This window comes from Leptonychotes weddellii, chromosome 14 (genome assembly GCF_054177405.1).
Source record: "Leptonychotes weddellii isolate Sample4059 chromosome 14, ASM5417740v2, whole genome shotgun sequence".
Lineage (NCBI taxonomy): Eukaryota > Metazoa > Chordata > Mammalia > Carnivora > Phocidae > Leptonychotes > Leptonychotes weddellii.
In genome coordinates this window covers 49,913,904-49,939,032 of record NC_138382.1, presented here as the reverse complement: position 1 = coordinate 49,939,032, position 25,129 = coordinate 49,913,904, and the positions used below count along the sequence as shown (strand labels likewise).

At 37.5% G+C, this 25,129-nt stretch overlaps 1 protein-coding gene and 1 long non-coding RNA gene across 4 annotated transcripts in view; both read right to left on the bottom strand.

Annotated features, from left to right (window-relative positions):
* Window positions 1-259: 259 nt before the first annotated feature.
* DCAF10 (DDB1 and CUL4 associated factor 10) overlaps window positions 260-25,129 on the bottom strand; it is a 45,402-nt gene continuing 20,532 nt past the window's right edge. The window contains exons 3-7 of one of the 3 annotated variants that reach the window (XM_081803198.1): window positions 21,480-21,677; window positions 12,211-12,413; window positions 9,640-9,753; window positions 6,617-6,762; window positions 260-5,702 (exon numbers count right to left, since the gene is read on the bottom strand). In XM_081803198.1, coding sequence (XP_081659324.1) covers window positions 5,334-5,702; window positions 6,617-6,762; window positions 9,640-9,753; window positions 12,211-12,413; window positions 21,480-21,677 — 1,030 coding nt within the window. In that variant the 3' untranslated portion in view covers window positions 260-5,333. Of the gene's footprint in view, window positions 5,703-6,547; window positions 6,763-9,639; window positions 9,754-12,210; window positions 12,414-21,479; window positions 21,678-25,129 lie in introns of all 3 variants that reach the window. The other 2 variants (XM_081803199.1, XM_081803200.1) reach the window with 2 other exon arrangements.
* Window positions 16,784-21,470, bottom strand: LOC145717064 (uncharacterized). The gene is made up of 2 exons (XR_014140056.1): window positions 19,231-21,470; window positions 16,784-19,014 (listed from the first exon to the last, which is right to left on the bottom strand). It is a non-coding gene; the product is annotated as an uncharacterized LOC145717064 (long non-coding RNA).

The following is a 25,129-nucleotide window of genomic DNA, read 5'->3' as shown; positions in this document are numbered from 1 at the left end:
CACAAGGAGCTTACAGTCTAGCATGAGAAATTAACAGTACCTCAGAACTTAGTGAAAAAAATTTCTGGTGTCTAGGATATTATCTGGAACATTCCCAACTTTCCTAAAAATACGATTCTAAAATTTACCAGAAAAGCACATTTTAGAAATGGAAGATGCAGTGAAATTTAAAATCAAATATCCAAACTTTAATGTAGAAAACATGAAATAAGCATAGGAAAGCTGAAAAAAATTCTATTTTAAATACTATGAACAAGACTTAAATTTTAAAGTTATTTTATTGTCTCTGGATGACATTTCATTTTATACACATACATAGACGAGGTGTGCATATGTGAGATGTGTTCCTTGGAGGTTTTGATAAATCCCATATTTCCATTATTTATTCATTTACAACTAAAGCAGCATACAGGTAAATTTGAGACTCCTTTTGATAATTTCTGTTATCATTTGAACGGGAGAAATTCTTGGGGTATAAATTTCGGTATGATCTTCTGCAGTGAGACTAAAACTGTCTTTGTCACAATGTGTGATAATTTAAACATGTATCTTAATGGCTATTAACCAAGTTTAATGGCATCAAAAATACTCAAGTCTATCTGGATTTTATTTTCATTGTTTTCCCCCCCTGGATTCTTTTTTTTTTTTTTTAAAGCATGAAGGATCCCTGTGCAAATACAGAGCCTTTGTTGTTACTTGGCTGTACTTTGGTACATTGCTGTTTATTCCTTAATCTAGCAGCATCCTTCGTCTATAGTATTTTACCTAGCGGCAACTGAAAAAAATCACTAGCCTAGGCTTTACCTGGGTACTTCTTTTATCCAGATGGTTACTGTGAACCTGTCAGAAAGCTAGTGGTCTCAGAGACTGTGCACACAGGGCTTGTGCAGCTCTTTAGACACTAAGCAGGCTTGGTTATCTCATGTCCCAGCTCATAACAGATGAACACAGAACGTATGATAGCCTGTTAGAGGCAGGCATGTGGATACTGTGGTAGGAGACAGCACAGACTACTTAGCAGATAGAAAAATTTTTAAATAAAAAAATCCCCAAATCCGAGCAACCTGAGACAAATGATTATATATACCTCAGGGCTGAGGGCATCACTTTATAATAATTGATATTAACTCATATTTGTTATAGCCCTTTACAGTTTATGAAGTATTTTACATACATCAGAGCTCATTGGGTATTTGTAATAACACATGAATAAAACTTTTACCTTTCATCACGAAAAAGTGTATTATACCGAGCATGCTGTTTAAGAAGGCAGGGAGGTATACTAACATATCTGAAAGACTTGCATCAAAAATAATTTACAAGTTTTAAATTTTGGCACTTAAGAGATATGCATTAGTTATCCAAAAATTTATATATATGCTTTCTTTCATGACCAACACTGGCTATTAGTGAATTTTCATAGCTCTCCGTGGCTGCTGGTCATTTTAAATAGGGTTGATTGTCATCAGTGTTATCAGACTATTTCTCCTGCTAAACACAAGCTTTAACAGATACTTATGGATGCCAGTACCATATATTCTGACTAATAATGGGAAACACTAGGCTTCTAAAAGATTCTCAGAGTGTTTTTCCTATATTGCACTTTCTAGAAAACTAAACTTTAACCACAATATAATGTGATCGTGGTTCTAGACAGGAGTTGGGAACCTTATCCTTGCTTGTTTTCCTAAAATTTTTGGTATAGCCTCATCTTGGATGTAACAAGGAGAAATAACAAACTATACATGTTCTTTGGGCTTCTGAGAACAAAGATCACATACATTTTCAAAAGATTAAGAGAGGTCTTGTCTGCTTTAGCCACTTCATTTTTACAATTAAAGATAAGGAACTACTAAATATTTGATGTTCCTAAACGTATTTAACATAGCATTTCTGTAGAAAGCTTTTTCAAGGTTTCTTTTAAGTACAATCTACCCCTCAAGGTGGGGCTCAAACTCATGACCTCAAGATCAAGAGTTGCATGCTCTACTGACTGAACCAGCTAGGCGCCCCTGTAGAAAGCTTTTTAAAACAAGTATAATTTATACGACATTTACCAACTATACCACATTACCACTTATAGTACATTCACCAATTATCATGAATAAAAATGACTAAATAAAATTTAGAGTAAAAAAACACCAGATTAGATTTTACACTCTTAAGTGAAATGAGACCTTGAAATTGTAAGATGCAGTTTCCTCCAAGAGTCTAACATTCCTGATGCCCTGTAATTCCTGGATTAATATCCCCCCTCATGATGTTTTGGTCACAGCCGTACCTCAAAAAGAGGACAAAGGTGGTTTTGTTGAGTTTGCTAATTTTTAATTCTCATCTGTGTGGCTCTGTTTTTATACAAAGCTATTTATCCCACATTTTTCTTTACTTTACAGCTACTTATCCTGCTCGAAGTCTTTCAGTTAGGAATGGACTGTATGTATGCCTTGCAGTTTATGGTACTAATTCTAATGGAAATTTTCAGTCTTATAAATGTTCTCTTGCATGGTGCAGAAAGTAAGCCAGCTCTGTAATAAAGAATTTACAGAGGATGCTAAACAAATTAACAGGCCATTTTCCCATCCTTTATAAACAAAAGGGCAAAGTGGTAGAGTAGTAAGCACACAGGCTTTGGACTAAAACAGCTAGGTTTGAATCCCAGTGTTGCCCTCCGCCCGGTGCCAGCTCTGTGACTTACGGCAAATCACTTAACCTCTCAGACCCTCCATTTCCTCCAAAGTAAACTGGCACTCATGTCACCTACCTTGCAAGGTATTTTGTGAGTGAGAGTTAGTAGTAAAGTGTGTAGATTATTTGACACCACAGAAACTCTCTAACGGGTGAAGAATCATGGACTGAAATTCAGAGTTGGGCGACACGTGGGCCCAGCATCTGACATGCAACTCTCCAAAGGGGATGCAATATATGGAACCTTTTTTTAATCAATATAATTATTGTACTTAGTAGCTTATTTTGAATGTTAAGATTGGGTGCTTTTGCCTCCAAAACTTTATTTTCCTTTAAATATGTGGGTTTTTTAAAAAAAATTTATGGCAAACCTGTGTTTTCATTATATTTTGTGGTAGTTTTCTTGATAGCTAAAAAATTTCCAATTCTTGGGGCGCCTGGGTCGCTCAGTCGTTAAGCATCTGCCTTCGGCTCAGGTCATGATCCCAGGGTCCTGGGATCAAGCCCCGCATCGGGCTCCCTGCTCTGTGGGAAGCCTGCTTCTCCCTCTCCCACTCCCCCTGCTTGTGTTCCCTCTCTCGCTGTGTCTCTCTCTGTCAAATAAATAAAATCTTAAAAAAAAAAAAAATTCCAATTCTTTTTAACATCCGTGGTAAAATGATCTAATTTTTAAAATTTATCCTAGAGCCAAGATTGTTCCAAGTGAGATGTAACCTCTGCACATGTGTGTGAATGGCTGGTAGGTTCTACAAAGAAATGTCATTTTTATTCATGTGTTTGGGTTGCTTAAACATTTCTATAAGATTTAAGATCCTCTTCTTCTTAGGGCTGGAATTCTCAGCATCTATTCCCATGCCTTTTTCAATCTATCGGCAAGTTTAAGGGTAGTCACAATAATACAACTTAAAGACAAGATAAAGTGTTCATAAATAAATCATTGTTTTAACAGCCAGCATAATGCATTAGAAATTGCCCTGAGCAAGGAATCAGGAGACTTGAATTCAAGTTCTGGCTCTGCCGCTAATTTTGTAAGATGACTTCAGGCAAGTCACTTAACTTTTCTCATTCATCAGATAATGAGATTGATTACATTTTCTACCTCTAAAATGGATTTCATTTACTTACGATTTTTTTTAATAATTAAAACACCTTCTGGGAGTTAAGCACCTAATAGGTACAGAAGTACTTACTGATGTTTAAGGTAGTGTTTTTCAAACTCTGATCCAGGGACCACCTGAGTAAAGATCACTTGAGGTTCCTATTAAAAATAGATTCCTGTCCTCTCCCTGGCTGAATCAGAACCTCCTAAGGTGAGGGCCAGGTTTCTGTGTTTTCCACAAGCTCCTCAATGATTGTAATGCACCCTACTATTTGAGAACCATTGGCCTAAGAGAATGTGATCTGAGAGGGAACGAGCTAGCGTGTGGCTTAAATTACTGCAGCCTCTGGTGGATCCCTTATTAAATATAATACCATTCCAAGTGGAGACTAGAAGAAAGCTGCTTTACTTCAGCAGGCCAGTCAGCCCGGTGACTGACCCCTGCTTGATGTTTTTTACTTGCTGTGTTCCGTAACAAAATACAAGAGGCCTTCACGTCAGCTCTTTGTCTTGACATCCAAGTCGCTGACTACTGTAGTTAGGTCACGCCTTGAACAGGACTGCAGTTCTGCCCTCCCTAATGCTAAGGGTCGAGTTTGTGCCACCTGGCTCAAGGAGTAAAGATGAGGAAAACACAACCTCTTTACTCTCAATCCCCCCCTCCACCCTAATAACATAACATGTCACCCTGTGTGAGTCAAAGAGTCTGGTAGAGAAAACAGACACTAAGCCACATTGTTCTCATCACTCTGACTAGACAGTGTACTAACTTAATGAATCCTCTTCTATATAATAGAAATGATCAAAGCCCATTCCTTCTCTTTTCCTTTCTAAATGCTGTTGACAGGAACAAAATACCAAATAAGGACACATGCTAGAGATTTTTAAATTCATACAAGTAAATTACAAAGAGAGGTGGTAATTATTTTTTCTAGAGTTTTACAACAAAATTCCCCTCACGGTGAAAAAATACGTATAATTTTAACAGGAAACTTAAAAGACATTTTTGTTGTAAGACTAACATTATGAGAATAATGCCATTAACTGTGCTCATTATAGAGAAACGTAACAGCAACTTTAAAAGGCCAGGTATACTGATAAGTGAAGATGAAATTTCTTTTTCAATGACCAGTATGCTGACATCGAACTTCTGGGTTTTATTCAATACCAGTGTCATGGGTTTCTCCTAACCCAGCCAAAACTCCTGCCAGACGTCCACAAAATTCACACTGAAATCAAAAAACAAGAAGTAAAGAAACTTGACGAGAGCTACCATGCAAAATAACCAGAAGAACTGAAGTCCCAGTGGCACAGATGAGCAGGAGCAGAGGAATGCGGAAAAGCTGCTGCTGCGTCGAGTCTAACTTGGTGAGGCCCCTACGATGCCGGACGGCCAAGTCCTCAGGTCACAGGTGTGTCCGTGGACCCGTAAGAACTGGGATCTTGACCCAAACTTTTAAGATCTTCTAAAAAGGAAATACTTCACCTAAATTGAAGTAATTTATAAGTCAAACACCAGAAGAATTCCTTATTTGATGTTAAGTTGTGCCTAAAACTTTGGCTGATACAAAGAAACCCGTCCACTAAGGCACCCTGAGGCAATCTGACAATGTGTTGGAGAGAACTTTGTCGTCAGTACCACATCATTATGAGAGTACAGAGAACGGATCACCCGCAGAGGACTGGCTTCTTTGGGCAAACAGTCTATAAGTTCACTGCACTGTTTGTCAAATCCCAACAAGCGAATCCCGTAGCCATGTGGGGAAGAGATCATTCGCCCATCAGGGCTGAAGCAAAGTTCTTTGATATAACCCCTGCCTACATTGGCTTCTTCAATGTAATGAGTTAGTCGTAGAGAACAGCGAGGTGAGACAGGTCGCACAGGAGCTCCTTCTTGGAATTCATAGACACAAGTCCACTAAGGGGAGAGAAGAGAGATAAACCAAAGTTACAGAGCCCCAAATAACGCTAGATAGTTCTTTTTGTAAAAAGCTCAACAGGCTGCCAAAGCCACAGAATTGTTGCAAGAACTCAGATAACTGCTACCCCTCTCCCATCTACTAAAATGTGCAGGCCCCATACCTTATCTTCATAAGCCAAGGTTATTCTGTGTACTGTGATGTACTATGACTAAAGCCTTTTATTCCCTCAGGCTGCTGTGACTTCTGTGGTAATAATTCCCCTTTGTGAAAGTAACAACAATGTTGATACTTAAAATATTCTAAAGTTTAGACATCTAAGCCCTAAAATACCTCTCCTCCTACATACTTCAAAGGCTCTTCTCTCTTTTCCCCTAGTCATCAGTTTAGTCTCTCCCTGGTTTCCCCTGGTATGTATGTACGTACGTATGTACGTATGTATGATTTGAGAGCAAGGACAAGCAGGGGGAGCAGCAGGCAGAGGGAGAAACAGGCTTCCCGCTGAGCAGGGAGCCCAACTTGGGATTCGATCCCCAGACCCTGGGATCATGATCTGAGCTGAAGGCAGACACTTAACCGACTGAGCCACCCAGGCGCCCCTCCCCTTGTTTTTAAAAAGAGCAAATTCTAATACTCAATTGGCTTAGCAAAACCTTACATTTAGCCAGCTTGACTGAAGCATCTCCATCTAAAGTTTACTATATAAAGGGCATGTGGCAAGATAAAGAGGGCAAGAATTAAGAAGTTGGCCACAATCTGAGTTGATACGTGTTTAAGGTATTTCCAGTCTGCCACACTGGAGAGGAGGCGGGAGAGGAAGGAGTGGTTCAAGGGATAAAGATACCATGAGCGTACACGGCAACGGCTATTTGTTCAGTCAGCCCCGTTGAAGGTGGAGTGCCGCCGCCCCTACCTCCTGATCATCGGTGTTGCTTGAGCACCTAAGGAGAGCGGCCCAGCCTTTTGGGTGCAGCTGTAAGGACGTGATGCAGTTTCCACGGTCTCTCTCACCAGGAACTTCAGGAGTTAAGACTTCAAGACTATTTCGTGGTGAAACTCCTGATAAGAAAATTAGGATGTGAAATGTGTATTATCAGAGAACTAAGGCAGCTCATCAAAGCTTTGATTTCTGGCAGTCACCCCCACCCCCAGCCTTCATTCCTTCATCGGCCCCTTGTGCTACCACATGTAAAAAGAAAAACTGGGCATGCCTGGGGGCGGAGGGGGGCACCATCAGTTAAGCAGCCAACTCTTGGTTTTGTCTCAGGTTGTGATCTCAGGGTCGTGAGATCAAGCCCTGCATCGGACTCTACACTCAGCATGGCATCTACTTCAGATTCTCTCTCTCCCTCTACACCTCCCACTCATGCCTGCTCTCTAAAATAAATAAATCTTAAAAAAAAAATACACATACACAAAAAAAACCTATGGTGGTGCCCCTTGATGCATGGTGTGCATGTCTTTGGGGTGGGGGTATGGGGGAGGGTTATGACCAGAACTAAAGAATCCAAGTTCCTGCAGCAGGAATCCCAGTAACCTAAGACTAGGGATCCTTTTGATTAGGATTTACATCTCAGAAAACTAACATAAAGTTATATGACATGAAAGGAATCTGGAAAAGTAAAAGATAATTCTCATCTCAGAGGACCTGGTGCTCTCTAGTCCAGAGAAGGAAATACTTGGAAGCCATGCAGATTGCCTTTCTTATCAATAAAAGGCTATTATGTGTGCAAGGAGCAGGACTTAGGGCCCCCAAGAACAGTACTATAAAAAACAGAGCTATAATTTTGGAGGCAAGGGAAGATATTTCACATACCAGTATGTCAAAACGAGGGGTTGGGAGACATTGCCAATCATACATATGCCTGGTACTCTGTTAGGGCCCATCCCGTCCTCTTTCCTAGCCCCCCATGAAAGTGACTGCTACAGCAAGCCGTTACTACTGGGAGTTACGTCCTATCCCTCAGGTGTGTGGAGAACCACTTTCAGACATTATAAAGAAGCAATTTAGAAATTTAATATCGAGAAATATTTCAACACTTCTCTACCTGCGGAAGGAGTGGCTTTGAAGATTATGAGCTCCCTCTGTCAGACCCTTTGTGAATTGTTTCTCAAATAGATGTGTTATCTTCTTTAAAAGAGTCCCTTTAGATTACTACAGCATTGATGGAAACCTGTGAAGCTCTAAATTACATTGTTATAACCAAACTATACCTAAATAATGATTTCACATGTGACTGAACTTTAATAACAATTTTAGAGAAAAACAAACAGCTATATCAAGAATTCTGAAAATTGAACAAAAGCAAAAAAGAAACCCATCTAAATAAGTAAGTAGTGGTTTTTGAGCTGTGCTCCTTGGAGGTTCCTCCAGAGCTGGCAAAAGGAGGGAACCACATGGGGATGGGAAGGGAAGACTGGTCAAGGAACTCCCTAATTTCACTTGAGCCAGAGTTTTTGCACTTTATCTGTGCTACAATCCACAGCAGATTTCATGTCCTAAAGGGAGTTCACGGGGCACCTGGCTGGCTCAGCCGATAGAGCACCTGACTCTTGATCTCAGGGTCTGGAGTTTGAGCCCCCATATTGGGTGTAGAGATCACTTAAAAAAAAAGGTCTAACCTGAAATGAGTTTAATAGCCTCAGCTCTATACAGCTACTGTATCTGTCAAAGTATGGTGCTAACGTTCTGACACCCTGAAGACCCAGGATTGCCAACATTCAGAACGACCTTATGTATGAGCCCCACCTTCTTCTCTATACTCTGCCTAGGCTCTCCATACATCGTCTCTTCTCCCATTCCCAATCTCTGTATCATGAAACTGCTGTGTAGTTTGGTTTTGGGGTTTACCACTGCAACAAGCAGTTAACTACTCTCATTTGTTTTTTTTTTCCCCTCATGGATGGTTTAGTTCAATAAAGATTTTTCTCAATGATTATTAAGAGCCTTGTCTTAGAAGCCAAGGTAGAAGAACAGGTAGAATCTATAAAAGAAGTTTCTGCTACAAATCAAAGGAAAAATGTTACACATCTGGGCATAAATCTCTAATAGGAATTTTTAACCTTAAATGTCATAGTCTTGAATATCCAGAGGAAAGCAGATAGGCTGTAGGTTTAGGAAGAGCTCTCAAACCACTCTACAAACATCAAGTAGTCATGCAAAATAATCAAGTATGCAATTATCAAGCACTTACCAGGTGAGGCCACCCAGGAAAAACACAAATTAGAAGTATAATGGATAGCCCCTCCCCTAAAGACCCAGGTAGGAGCTAAGCATCTCCAAAAGGTGACCCAAAATTACAAAAAGACCCACATCTGGCCATCAGTCCACAAAGATGAGGACAAAAAGTGCTTAGATGTGAACTGGTATGGAGAAGTAGATGAAGTTTGCTTAGGTCAAAAGCATCTCATTTAGGGGGTGGAAAGAATGGGCTAAACAGCTACTTCTGCCAGAGTGGTGGGGGGAAACGGGCAAAAGCAGAGTAGGGCCAGAATGTAGCCCACTTTATCCCACAACCCCTCTAAGGCTGTCAGGCATTGCTCAGATAAAGAAATGGCAGAGCAAAATGCCTACTGGGCTGGAACCAGGTGACTTTCACAAGCACCTGACAAACGCATCACTTTACACAGCACCATCACATGCATATCTCATTTAATCCATAACAACCTTGATTGGAATTTACATGTCCAAACCACTTTTTCTCCAATCTAGACCAGACTATAAGTTCAGTAAATAAAGCCAAAGCTCAAATTCCAACAAAGATGTAAGCCCGAGATATCCAACCCTAGAGACTGGTTAGCTTTTGAAAATGACTGAGGGTCAAAGAATAGCCTCTTCTTTATTGGCTTTTATTTGTATAGCTTTAAACTAAACCAAAGAAAGCTATTTGGTAGAATCTGTTGTTGCAAGATTATAAAATACCACTTTCAACCTACCTTCTCTTTGTGATGCTCGTGACATGTGTTTCTCAGAAGATGAGTTAGAATCACTATGATGACAAGGTGAACCAGAAACTCGAGGACCAGATGAACTTGATGAAGTAGTCAGATCTTAAAAATACAAAAAGTTCTGACAATAAACTTAGCAAAATTCTAGTAGTGTCTCTTAACTTTTTAATCAGCTAGTTGAAGCATACTGTTAAAATCCATCTGAAACATGGCAAGTACATGCTCACTTAAAGCTGGCCTATAACTGCGACCGAGGTAGGTAGGACAGCTCTTTGAAGTGTTCTATCTAAGGCCTGGGCCCTCTCTAAAATCTCTTCTAACAAAGACTTGCTTAAGTGAAATAAAAATGACAAACCAAATAAACATAGGAGCATCTTTGGGTTCCCCATCACTTCTGTAGTAAAACAAAACAAGAAAATTCAGTAAACATGAAAACTGAGCTGTTCATCAGCCTGTTTAATGTTAGAATAGGGTCCAAATACGAGGTTCGTTACTGAGAACATTAAATGAGCCTTCTTAAGCATGCCAAACAATTCTGTTACCATTCATGAAGTTATGTGAATACTATCTTTGAAATGCAATACAAACTTTATACTGAAATCTGAAAAAAAAAATTGAGTATTAGATAGTTGGGTTTGATATATTACTCCAAAAAGCAATCTCTATTACATCTCACTCTTCTAGTGGCCCCACACTTTTATGAGAATTTCTTCATCTAATTCCCTTTGATGTTATTATCAGAATGACCCTTAGAAGACAGAAAATGTTCTTGGTGGGGTTTTGTTTTTGTTTTTGTTTTTTAATTTTATTTATTTCTTTGAGACAGAGCGAGAGAGAGCACAAGCAGGGGGAGCGACAGGCAGAGGGAGAGGGAGAAGCAGACTCCCCGCTGAGCAGGGAGCCCGATGTGGGACTCGATCCCAGGACCCTGGGATCATGAACCAAGCCAAAGGCAGATGCTTAACTGACTGAGCCACCCAGGCGCCCGTTCTTGGTTTTTGTTTTTGTTTTTTTTTTTTAAAGATTTTATTTATTTATTTGAGAGAGAGAGAATGAGAGACAGAGAGCACGAGAGGGAGGAGGGTCAGAGGGAGAAGCAGACTCCCCACCGAGCAGGGAGCCCAACGCGGGACTCGATCCCGGGACTCCAGGATCATGACCTGAGCCGAAGGCAGTCGCTTAACCAACTGAGCCACCCAGGCGCCCCCGTTCTTGGTTTTTGAATAAAAAAATACCAACCAGACTTTCTAACTCACTACCTCTTCCTAAGCTAAAGTTGACTATTAATGTTTAACCTAAAAATAAATTTCTGAATGTAAAAGGATTATACTCACATATTTATGAAATCCCTTGCTTTGCAAATAAGCTGGTAAAACTTAAATTTCTACTTTTAAAAGGCAGTGAAATTGGGCAAATGCAATTACAACAGGGCCTGCACTTTCCCAAAGAAGTCTTCAGATGTGGCCCTATGGCCCTATGCATACAGGAGAAAGAGTCCAACCATCTGAAGCTGATTTTAAATAGCAATTTATAAACATTGTATTCCAAATGCTTAAGTCTTTTTTTCTGGGTTCTTGTTCATAAATGCAAAATTATAAATAGGTATGTTCCTGGAACAGCCCTCTTTTTCTCAAAGGTGATGAAATATAGTCTCTATCACATAATGTAGATATATTATAGTGCATAAGTTTTTCTGAGCCCCAATTTCACTGAAGTCTAATGGAATCAGCAACAGAAAAAAGAATACAACTTTAGGGGCACCTAGGTGGCTCAGTCGGTTAAGCGGCCGATTCTTGGTTTCAACTTGGGTCATAATCTCAGAGACCTGGGATTGAGCCCTGCCCCCACAATTGTGTTCCCTGCTCAGCAGGGAGTCTGCTTCAGGATTCTCTCTCCCTCTGCCCCTCCCCCACTCTCTCTCCCTCTAAAACAAATCTTTTTTTTAAAAAAAGAATACAGCTTTAGCAAGAGGATGTTTAGAGGCTGTGAAATAGGATGACACCTGCTACCTGGATATAGACATCTGGAATTCTAGTATGTAACACAGACTTAAAAGTAAAGCTCTATATTGAATATATCTTAAAAGCTCTGCTAGGTGGGGTGCCTTGGTGGCTCAGTGAGTTCAGCATCTGACTCTTGATCTCAGCTCAGGTCTTGATCTCAGGGTTGTGAAATAAAAATTAAAATAAAATAAAAATAATAAAGCTCTGCTGGAAGATTGAACCTACCTTAGGCCACCACTAATTTTTGAGATAGTGATGATTTAGAAATACTGATAAAAGATTTTTCTGGATAGCAGAAAGCGCTAAAAGAAAATATTTTTATAGTTAGCAGTTCTTCCTAGATCATTGGTGATAAAGAAGCACAAATTAATGCTATGTCAGAGATTCATATAGGTCATACTTTCTTGGGAAAAAAGCTCTCAATGAGCTTTCCAAAAATGTCTTCTAATCTCCTTCCCTTCTTCCTGCTATCATTCTCAGAATGGGAACATATACAGTATCTCCCTTTGTGTGAGACTCTTCGGAAAACTTTTTTAATCAAAAAAGAAAAGCTTACCTGAACTTGATGTAGTTCTTCTTGCTCTCAAAATGGGATAGCTGCCTACTTCTAAAGACTTGGTTAAGTCAAGATCATGCAAAATCAAAAGATATCCAGAGGACGTGGAGATCAACATTTTGGAACAATCTGGTGTTAATCTCATTCGCATGAGAAAACGTGTGTGAAAGAATTTCTTATGTGGACATCCATCTTCTGTACACCTACAGAAGAAATCAAAACCTAGAATTATCATAAATATAAGGATTTGGTAATAGTCATATTTTTGACCTTCAAACTAGAATTTACAGTCAATGTATGCTTAGCCTTTTATACATGATAAACATTTTTTTTTTGTTTTTGCACACCATTCCTTCTTTCATCTCCAACTTCCCATTTTATTCTTTCTGAAATACACATTTTTAAGTTAAGATTTTGTTGAGGTAAACTGTCACTTTATGTTGTTCTGAATATTGGGGATAATACTCCACTGAGTTCTGGCTTCCATTGTTGCTATTTTTAAGTCTGCTATTAGTGCAATTGTTACTTTGGACAATTTATCCTTTGATCTTCTCCTTGTCTTTGGAGTACTGCAGTTTCACTCTGATATATGTTTAAATTTGGATTTCTTTCTAATTTATTGGGATTCATTTGACTTTCTAAATCTTAAGATTCATATTATTCATATATTCTGGGAAATTCTCCATCATTATTCCAATATCGCCTCTCACATATTTTCTCTATTCTTTTGGAGCTCCAAATAGATGTTTGAAACACTCACATTTGATTCTCGCCTCATAGCTGCTCTTTCTTATATTCTATCTCTTCATTTCTGTTACATTCTGGATAATTTTTAATATCTAGCTTCCAATCTATTTTTTAAAGTTGTGTCTAATCTGCTACTTGACCCATCCTGGTTTTTTAAAAAAAATTTTTTTAATTACTAAAAACTATATGCTTTAAATTTTTTAATTGCTTCTTGTGATAAATAGGAACAGTACTGATTTTTACATTTTGATCTTATGTCTAGCAATCTTGGTTAACTCTTACTAATTCTGATAATTTGTCAGCAGAATTTCTAAGATTTACTATATAGACCAGTCAGAACACTGGTCTATGGGCTAAGTCTGGACTATTGCCTATTTTTATACAGAAGGTTGGTTGGAACACAGCAATACCCATTATGTATTGTCGACGGCTGCTCAGAGACTATACAGCACACAAAGCCTAAAATATTTATTACACAGTCTTTTACAGAAAATTTGCCAACCCTTCATATAGACAATCATATCACCTGTGAATGCTATTTTTTTTCCTTTCTAATCCTTACATATTTATTTTCCTGTACCGACTAGGACCCTGTCTTCTGCCACCCCAAAACAGTGGTATACAGTAGTAGTAATAGCAGCCATATTCTCCCTTCCTGATTTTATAGAGAAAAAAAAATTTTTTTTTTTTTTAAGTAAGCTCTATACTCAATGTGGGGCTTGAACTCACAACCTTGAGATCAAGAATCACATGCTCTAGTGACTGAGCCAGCCAGGTACCCCTATAGAGAAAACCATTTAAAAATGTCCTGTAGGTTTTAGTGTACACTTTTGATGAGTTTCCTTCTATTTTTAATTAAGTTTAATAGCCTTGAGATATAATTTACATATCATAAAATTCACTCATTTTAACAACTGATTTTTAGTAAATTTATGGAGTTGTGCAATCATCAACCCAATTTTAGAACATTCTCATCATCCTAAAAAGTCCCTGCCCACTAGTAGTCTCTCCCTGTTCCCATTCCCAGTCACAGGCAGCCACTAAGTAGTCTCTATAGATCTGCTTATTGTGGACATTTAATATAAATAGAATTATACAAGTGGTCTTTTGGTTTGGCTTTTTTCACTTAGCATACTGTTTTTTGAGGTTCATCCATGTTGTAGCACATATTAGTACTCTGTTCCTTTTCATTACCAAATAGTATTCTATTATATAGATATACCACATTTTGTTTATTAATTTGCCAATTGATAGATATTTGTACTGGTTCCCTTTTGGGGATATTATGAGTAATACTGTTATAAGCATTCATGTACAAATCTTTGTGTGGTGATAGGTGTTCATTTCTCTTGGGTAGATACCTAGGAGTGGAATTGCTGGTCAGATGATAAATCTGTTTAACATTTTAAGAAACTACCAAACTTTTCTCAAGTGGCTGTACCATTTTACATCCCTACCAGCAATGTATGAGGATCCAGTTTCTCCACATTCTTGACAATACTTATTATTGTCTTTCTAAATTAAAGCCATCTTAGTGGATATGAAATGGTTTCTCATTTTGGTTTTGACTTACATTTTCCTTATAGACTAATGATGTTGATCATCTTTTCACATGCCTAATAATCATTTGTATTATCTTCCTTGGTGAAATGTCTATGCAGATATTTTGCCCATTTTAAAATTGGGTTATTTGTGTATATTTAAAGTGAGTTGCAAGAGTTCTTTATATATTCTGGACACAAATCCTTGATCAGATGTAATTTTGCTTTTCACTTTCTAAATGGTATCACATGATACACAAAAGTTTTTCATTTTAATGAAGTTCATTTTATCAATTTTTTTAATCACTTGTGCTTTGGTTTGCATGAAGATTTACTTCCATGTTTTCTTCTTTGAATTATGTAATTTTATCTCTTACCTTCAGGTTTAAATCCATTTTGAGTTTCTTGTTTTGATGTAAAATAAGGGTCTAAACTCATCTTTTTGCATGTGAATATCCAGTTGCTCAGGTATCATTTATTGAAAAGACTATCCTTTTCTGAACCACTGAATTACCTTGGCACCTTTGCTGAATTGAAAATCAACCGATCATAAATGCAAGGGTTTATTTCTGTACTCTCAAAATTCTGTTCCTTTGATTTATATGCCTATCCCATGGCAATAAACACTGTTTTGATTACTATGGCTTTGTAGTAAGTTCTAAAATTGAGAGTGTGAGTCTTTCAACTTTGTTCTTCTTTTCAAGATTGTTTTGGCTATTCTGGGTCATTTGTATTTCCATGTAAATTCTAGAATCAGCTTAACAATTGGTCCAAAAAAAGACAGCTGGAATCTTGATAGAGATTGCACTGAATCAACAGATTAACTTGGAGACAACTGCCATCTTTTATTTTTTTGACAATTGCCATCTTTAAAAAATTTTTTTGTTTGTCCTCTGTAATCTTATTATTTTTTTAAGTAAGCTCTATACCCCATGTGGGGCTTGAACTCATAGCCCTGAGATCAAGAGTCACATGCTGTCCTGACTGAGCCAGCTAGGCACCCCCAAAATTACCATCTTAATGATGCTGAGTCTTCCAATCCATGAAGATGGAATGCCTCTCCATTCATTTACATCTTCTTACATTTCTTTCAGCAATGTTTTTATAGTTTTCAGTGTAAAAATCTTGTACTTTTTTTGTTAAATACATTCCTAAGTATCTTATTTCTTTAGATGCTATTATGAATGGAATCTTCTTCATTCATTTTTAGATTGTTCATTGCTTATAAGTAGAAATACAATTGATTGTGTATATTAATCTCATATATCTTGTGACCTTGCTGAACTTATTAGTTCTAGTATTTTTGTGGAATCCTTAAGATTTTCTATATATAAGATCATATCTACATATGAAGATTGCTTCTTCCCTTCCAATCTGGATACCTGGTATTTCTTTTTCTTGCCTGACTGCATTTCCAGTTCAACTGTACCTCCAATACAATACTGAATAAAAGTGGTGGGAGCAGACGTCCTTGCCTTGTTACCAATCTTAGGATAAATTTGTATTCAGTCTTTTCAACATTAAGATGATTTTAGCCAGGGGCGCCTGAGTTGGTTAAGCATCTACCTTCAGCTCAGGTCATGATCTCGGGGTCCTGGGATCGAGCCCTATGTCGTCGGGCTCTCGTCGGGCTCCCTGCTCAGTGGGGAGTCTAACTGTCCCTCTCCCTCTGCCCCTAACCCCACCCCCCTATTAGGGTGCTCTCTCTTAAAAAAAAAAAAAAAACTTTACAAAAATGATTTTAGCTATAAATTTCTCAGATGTCCTTTATCAGCTGTCTAGGGAATAAAAGTTCCCTATTATTCCCAGTTTTATTACAAATGGGTATTGGATTTTGTCAACTGCTTTTCTCCCTTTCTTGAGATGATCCTGTTTATGGATTTTGACCTTAATATTATTAATACGATGTATTACATTAATTGATTTTTGGATATTAAACCAACCCTCTATTCCTGGGGTAAATTCTACTATTGTGATATATAATCCTTTATACATGATGCTAGGTTTGATTTGCTAATATTTTATTGAGGATTTTGTTCTATTTTTCTTCTTCTTTTTGTTTTTGAGGAATATTGGTCTGTAGTTTTCTATTCTTATGATGTTTGTCTGGTTTGTATCAGAGTAATAATACCAGCCTCATAAAATGAGTTTGGAAGTGTTCTCCTCTATTTTCTAGAAGAGACTGAAAGATTGGTATTATTTATTCTATAAATGTTTGGTAAAATTCACCAGTGAAGACTTTTGGGACTGGGCTTTTCACTGTGGAAAGATTTTTAAATTACCAGTTTGATTTTTTTTTTTTTTTTTTTTTTACCAGTTTGATTTTTTACTTGCTTTAGGTCTGTGGGTCTATAGATTTTCTATTTGTTCTTGAATCAGTTTAAGTAATTTGTGACTGTCCAGGTATTTATCTGAGTTGTCTGATGTGTTGTCATAAAGTTGTTCATTGTATCCCTTTATAATCCTTTTAATCTCTATAAGACTGGTAATAATGTCCCCTCTTTTGTTTTTAATTATGATTGAATGTTGAATTTTATTCCTTGATTAAAACAATCATACGGACTTTGTTTAATCTGTTAATGTGGTAAGTTATATTAATAGAATTTCTATTGATAGGGGCGCCTGGGTGGCTCAGTCGGTTAAGTGTCTGCCTTCAGCTCAGGTCATGATCCCAGAGTCCTGGTATCGAACCCTGTGTCGGGCTCCCTGCTGAGCAGGGAGCCTGCTTTTCCCTCTCCCTCTGCCTGCTGCTCCCCCAGCTTGTGCACACTTTCTGTCCAAAAAAAAAAAAAATTTCTATTAATATATCTTTTTTAAGTGACCTATACGTATACCCAACATGGGGCTCGAACTCACAACCCCGAGATCAAAAGTTGCATGCTCTTCTGACTGAGTCAACCAGGCGCCCCAGATATATCATCTTTTCATTCCTGAATAAACCCAACTTGGTCATGATATTTTGATTAATATCTTACAAGTTTCAGTTTCCTTCTATTTAGAATACTTGTATCTACATTCACATTACAGATTGACCTTTCGATTTTTCTCTTCTAGTATTATCTTTGTTGAGTTTATATATTAAGGTTATACTAGCTTCATACATGAGGTAAGATTTCCCTTTTTCTGGAATGTGAACAACTTAATAAAACTGGAATGTTCTGTTTCTTATAGTGTCTTACAGAAGTCACCTGTAAAACTGACAGGCCTGCTGTTTTATTAGTAGATAAATTTTAATTGCTATTTTCCATGTCTTTAATGGCTATGGCAGAGGCAATGTTTAGAATATTTAAATAACCAGCAATGCATGAAAATGAGCCAGTCAGAATTGATGCAGTTGGCAGTGTTGGAACTGAGTCCTGGAATTACTCTACTATAAGATCTTAAAACTTCCATCAACAAAGGGTGTCTCTCAGCAGTCTATAAACCAGGGATTTGACCCTTGGCTCATAATTTACTATTGACAGTCATGTGGGCAAGTTACCCAACCTCTCTGACCTTGGTTTCCTTAGCTCTAAAATGGGATAATAGGGGCGCCTGGGTGGCTCAGTTGTTAAGCGTCTGCCTTCGGCTCAGGTCATGATCCCAGAGTCCTGGGATCGAGCCCCGCATCGGGCTCACTGCTCAGCGGGAAGCCTGCTTCTCCCTCTCCCACTCCCCCTGCTTGTGTTCCTGCTCTTGCTATCTCTCTCTGTCAAATAAATAAAATCTTTAAAAATAATAATAAAATGGGATAATAGTTATCTAACTCATGAGACTTCTCTGAATTAAATGAGATGCTGAACAACCAAAAAAAAAGGGGGGGTAGTTTAAGGGGGACTTTAGCTGCTAGATCATAGGGAGATCTTGAGGGAGGTATCCCTAAAAGAAGGGCCTGGGTAACCAGAGGGTGCCAGGATATGACTGCCCGGGGATGATTCAGGATAGTGGCTATTTATCATTTAACTACAGTTACCACATTTAACTTCTGTGTTAACTAGAGAAGTAGTTTAATATTTTAACAACTACTTCAGCTAAATCACTGCATATTGGTTAAATATCAGTCCAGGTAACAGGTGTATTTAGGTTTTCTATTTCTCTCTTGATCAGTTTAGGATTCCTTGATCAGTTGCTAAGGTGTATTTTTGGATAAACCATTTCATCAAAGTTTTCAAGTATACTGGCATAAAAGTGATCTTATTATCATATATATATATTTTTGTTGTCTCTTTTTTTATTGTTAAGATTATTCTTTTGTCTTTTTTCTCTGGATGAATCTTACCAGAGATTCAAAAAGCAGGCTTTAAAAAAAAACTTTATTGTACATTCATTTTCAATTTCACTAATTTCTGCTTTTATCTTTATTATTTCCATAATCTTTCATTGGGTTAACTCTTTTTTATCTTTTTCCAGTTTTTTTGAGTATAATGCTTAGTTCACTAATTTTTAGTCTACTGATTTCCCTATGAGTTCTTCTTCAATCCATGAATTATTTAGGAAGTGAGTTTATAAATCTCCAAACATGGGAATTTTTAGTTACCTGTGTTTTTTTTTTTTTTTTTAAAGATTTTATTATTTATTTGACAGAGAAAGACACAGCAAGAGAGGGAACACAAATGGGGAGTGAGAGAGGGAGAAGCAGACTCCCCACCGAGCAGGGAGCCCGATGCGGGACTCGATCCCGGGACTCCAGGACCATGACCTGAGCCGAAGGCAGTCGCTTAACCAACTGAGCCACCCAGGCGCCCCTAGTTACCTGTGTTTTAATTAACTATACTGAGGTCAGGAAAAATCATTTGTGTGGTAACAACTCTTTGATATTGGTTGAAACTTACTTTGTAATCTAGTACATGCTCTACTTTTGCTTCAGAGGATATATTCACTATTTGTTGGGAGAATCCTAAATATGCCTAAGAAATCAAGTTTATTACCGTAAGATCTCCTATGGTCTTACTAATTTTTTGGTCTACTTTATTAGTAAATGAGAGAATAGTGTTACTATTTTCCACTGAGATGGGGATTCTTAGTTTTTTCTTGTAATTCTGTCCATTTTGCTTTTTTTTTTTTTTTAAAGATTTTATTTATTTATTTGACAGAGAGAGACACAGCGAGAGGGAACACAAGTTGGGGGAGTGGGAGAGGGAGAAGCAGGCTCCCCACGGAGCAGGGAGCCCGATGCGGGGCTCGATCCCAGGACCCTGGGATCATGACCTGAGCCGAAGGCAGATGCTTAATGACTTAGCCACCCAGGCGCCCCCCATTTTTGCTTTTTATGGTTTGAAGCTATGTTATTAGGTACATTTAAGATAAGAATTCTTTTATGTTCTAGTGAAATAAACCTTTTAGCACAGTACCTTTTTTAACCACCAATAATGCTTTATGCCTTATATTCTCTTTTGTCTGCTATTAATGTAAATATAATTGTTTCTCTTCGATTTGAATTTGCCTGTTATTTTTTTCCCATGCTTTGACTTTCAGACTTTCTCATTTGCATGTTTTGGGTGTGTTCCTTACAAAGAACATAGTTTGGTTTTCTTTTTTAATCCAATCTAACCCTATCTATCTTTTAACTGGCTACTTTAGTCTATATGTATTTATTGAGATTATTGATATTTGGATTTTCTGCCTACCATATTTTTGTGCTTCCCAATTTACCTCTTTTTTAAAAATGATTTTCCCCCTTCTCTGCCTCTGTTGGATTGGTCATGTTTTACTAGCTTTTGTCCACTAATTTGGAAGTTACCATTCATATTCCTATTCAAATTTTATTTCTAAATTTAAAAAAAATGAACTTCTAAATTTTAACAGGTATGCTTGTCTTAATCTAAAGAGATCTATATATCCTCTGCTCAAACAATATGCATAGTAGAAATCTTTAAGAATATCCTCTCTCTTTTTACATATGACCTCTGAAAAGAATATTTCAGAAATGGTCCTGGTGTATTACTGCATTGTCATTTCACCATAGCTAGCAATAGGTACATTTTAGTTATTTCTCAAACTTCAACTCTATTTTTCTTGATTATTTTATGTAGGCACCACACCCAGCATGGAACCTAATGCAGGGCTTGAACTAATGACCCTGAGATCAAGACCTGAGCTGAGATCAAGAGATGCTTAACCAACTGAACCACCCAGGTGTCCCAAACTTCAGGTTTCTTTAAATAATCAATTTCTCTATAAGAAGACATTTCATTGAAGTGTTTCACAACAGAGGCATTACTGACATTTTAGATGGGATTAGTCTACTGTGCAAAATGTTCCATGCAGGATGTTTAGAAACTCTGATCCCTGTTGACTAAATGCCAGTAGAAATCCTCTCTTCTCCTCCCATAGTGACAATTAAAACTGCACCACACATTATTTCCAAACATTCCCACTGAGAAACTATTATTTTAATGCATGAAAAAAATTACAAAATAAGTAGGTTTAAGAACTGAAGGGCCAAAGAATGAAAAACATTTCTGTTCCACAGAGGAAATAACAAAAATATTTTTCCTTAAATTCCTTAAATTTAGGAAACTCATCTTATAAACCAGTTTTCATCATTAACTGTACTACTTGGTCTCCTTTCCATAAACTTTTCTCCAAATTTTTTAGTTGCAGTATATGACTAAGAGCAAGTACAAAAGATGGAATCATTTTTTGATTATTTTTCCCAAAGTCAGATTCTTTCTCCTAAAGAGATATGAAAGCTAAGACAAAACACTGAATTTCTCTACCATTTTACACAAATATTTTTTGGAGGCACCTGGGTGGCTCAGTCAGTTAAAGGTCCAATTCTTTGATTTCTCAGGTCATGATCTCACGGTTGTGAGATGGAGCCCCACACCAGGTTCTGCGCTCAGCAGGGAGTCTGCTTAAGATTCTCTCTCTCCCTCTCCCTCTGCACCCGCCCCCCACATGCTCACTCACTCTCTCTCCCTCTCTCTGTCAAATAAAGAAATCTTTAAAAAATTTTTTTGTTGTTGTTCACAATCCTAACATGGTTTCCTATTCACAAACCTGTTGGTGTCCCAAATAATGACATTTCCATCAAATCCTGATGTTACTAAGAGTCTTGTATTAGTATCATATTCGATGTTCTTCACCCAGCTAGTGTGACCATGTAAAGTGCATACTTTGGTGTTCAGTTTTCTCAGATCCCATAGTGCTATTGTAGTGTCATCAGAGCAGGTAGCAAACAGCCGGTTATCAAGAAATCTACAAAGCAGAAAAGAAAAACTGGTTTATTTAATCTCTTGTTAAAGAAAACTTGAGAAACAGCCTCTATATTACCTAATCAAGAAAACAAACAAAAAAGGACTACAAACTGACGGTATAAACCCAGTGATATGGATATCAATAAACAGTAAGCATAATTCACATAATCACAGGAAAGGACACTATGATTTAAGGAGGACCACAATGTAATTTTATCCATTTGCTTTATACTATTGATTTTTATTTGGAACTGGATATAGGGGTGGATGTTTGGGGAACAGTGCTAGAGAGAAAAAAGAACTTTAGAATCTGTATCGGAAACACGAATGGTGAGAGACAATTTAATAGGAGACAGAGGAGATTTTGAAGATTTGATTGCAGAGGGAGATATGTTAAGCATAAAGGGTTCATAATTATGAGAAAAATTTACCCTGCTACAAGTAATGTCTTTCTATTTAGAACACATTTACATATAAAAATTGCTAATAAAATGCCATATTTTTAACCTATTAATTCAAAGGCATTCCTCCAAATAATCATACTTAGCAATATTTTATTAGGACCAGTTAAGATTACAAGATATACCAATAAAATACTCTATAATTCAGACTTTTAATTATTTTACACTAATTTCTCAATGCTTAGTGAGAATATATTTTATACAAATACTTAAAAAACAACAAACCTACCAATCACACTTGAATTTCTTTTATTTCTTTTTCCACGCTTGAATTTCTGCCTAATTCAACATTAGGATGCTTTCTCTAACATATGCTGTTATATATTACTTCCTAATCTCTTGTAGAGAGAAGAAATGAATTCTGGAACTTCTTCCAAGATAAAATTATATTGAATTATTTTTTATCAGAAATCAACCTCAGTATCCATAAATACCATAACAACCTTCCTAAAACTTAACACAGTTTTAAAATTCCTAGCTGTTGTACAAGCTGTTTCTACTACTTGAAACCACCTTCACCGTACCCCTTGACCTGACTAAATACTTCCTTTCTTTTTGTTATTCAGCTATCATCCCCTCCAGGAAGACTTCCTTCTCTATCCAGCTTGGGGTAGATTTACCAATCTTCTAATCTCCAAAGTACTCTATATTTCTGTCATAACACTTAATATACAGTGTAAGGAATAACTTCATAAGGCTATAAACTCCTTGAAGACAGGGGGAACTGTCTGCATAGTTCATTGTTAGATCTGTAGTACCCAACACACAGTGCCAGGCACGTAATAAGTACTCACAAATATTTATTATGCATGAGATAGGAGTTCACTACCTAGTGGAAAAAAATTGTAAATATATAATTGTACAAAATAATTGCATGGAATAAGCAAAGAAAAGGGTGATCAGGGGCGCCTGAGTGGCTCAGTTGGTTGAGCCTCTGCCTTCGGCTCAGGTCAGGATCCCAGCGTTCTGGGATCAAGTCCTACACTTCAGGCTCTTTGCTCAGTGGGAAGCCTGCTTCTCCCTCTGCCTGCTGCTGCCCCTGCTTATGTGCTCTCTCTCTGACAAATACATAAGATCTAAAAAAAAAAAAAAGAAAGAAAAGGGTGGTCAGGAAAGACTTCATGGTGGGGTCATTTGAACTGATTTTAAAAGATGAGGCAGGCACTCCCTAAGTGACCAAGGGACAAGCAAAGGTACACAGGCATGTAAGGGGATGGTATATACTCTGAGAGGCAACACTAGTTAGAAGTACTGTGTGTTGAAAAGTAGAGATAAGAGGAGAATATATCATGGATTTATTCTGTAGTGATTCCCAGTAACTTTTTTTTTTTAAAGATCTTTGCATTTTTTTTTAAGATTTTATTTATTTTTTGAGAGAGAGAGAGACAGCGAGAGAGGGAACACAAGCAGGGGGGGTGGGAGAGGGAGAAGCAGGTTTCCCACTTTGCAAGAGAGAGCACAAGCTGGGGGAGGGTCAGAGGGAGAGGGTGAAACAGACTCCCCACTGAGCAAAGAGCCCCACGTGGGACTCAATCCCAGGACCCTGGGATCATGACCTGAGCTGAAGGCAGACGCTTAACTGACTGAGCCACCCAGGCATCCCTGAAAATATTTTTTAAATGGAAAAAAGTCCACCATAAAAATAACCACTGTTATTGATAGCCTAATTCTTATATTTTAATAATAAATGTCATGTCATAAATATTTTACCATGTTATTAAGGATTTATTGACAAAATCATTCTTTTTTTTTTTTTTAAAGATTTTATTTATTATTTGACAGAGAGAGACAGAGCAAGAGCAGGAACACAAGCAGGGAGAGTGGAAGAGGGAGAAGCAGGCCTCCCGCTAAGCAGGGAGCCCGATGTGGGGCTCGATCCCAGGACCCCGGGATCACGACCCGAGCCGAAGGCAGACGCTTAACGACTGAGCCACCCAGGCACCCCGACAAAATCATTCTTAATGGCTGATTAGATTCACTGTATGAATGAACCGTATCTTGTTTCTTTTTTAAACTAATAAGCAATTGCTGGGTGTTTATATTGCTTCCAATTTTTTACTATGGTTTACACTAAAACCATTAAATGGTTTTATTTAGTGTAAAACTTTATGTAGTGTAAAAAAGTTTACACTAAAAAACACTATGATGAACAACCTAATAGCTGAATATTAATCACATCCCTAGTTATTTTTCTAAGTACATCCCCAGAAAAATGTATTGCTGAGTAAAAAGGGATTTTAAAAAATGTAAGGCTTTTGATACATACAGCCAAACTATCCTCAAAATAACATACTGATATGTAGTTCTACCAGCAGTTAACAGTGTCCACTTCTCCAAGCCCTGTCACACAGATATTTTTTAATTCTGCTAAGTGCCAGGAAAAAAAAAATCTTAAATTGAAACTTTTATTTTTAGTAAAGTTCAATGCTTTTCATATTGATTGGAAGATTATTTTCTCTTGTGAATTGCTATTCATATTCCTTACTGATTTTCCTACTGCTGTATTATTTTTAATAGAGTTATAAATTCTCTTTAAAGATGATATACCTTAGTTTTTCAAAGACAGTATGTTGAAAAAAAAAGACAGTGTGTTGAATATATTTTCCATATATACTTTTTTTTTTTTTTTAAAGATTTTATTTATTTGAGAGCGAGAATGAGAGACAGTATGAGAGGGAGGAGGGTCAGAGGGAGAAGCAGACTCCCTGCCGAGCAGGGAGCCGGATGCGGGACTCGATCCCGGGACTCCAGGATCATGACCTGAGCCGAAGGCAGTCGCTTAACCAACTGAGTCACCCAGGCGCCCTTCCATATATACTTTTATCTTATTATGTGGTTTATATATTTTCTTACTATATCAAAATTTTTACTAATCAAAATTGTCAAGTCCATTTTTTTTCCCCTACGGTTTTATCTTTACTGATTAGGCTTTTTAAAGTAATAATATTTTAATGACTTCCTGACAGGAATTAAACGACTGAAAAAACAACCA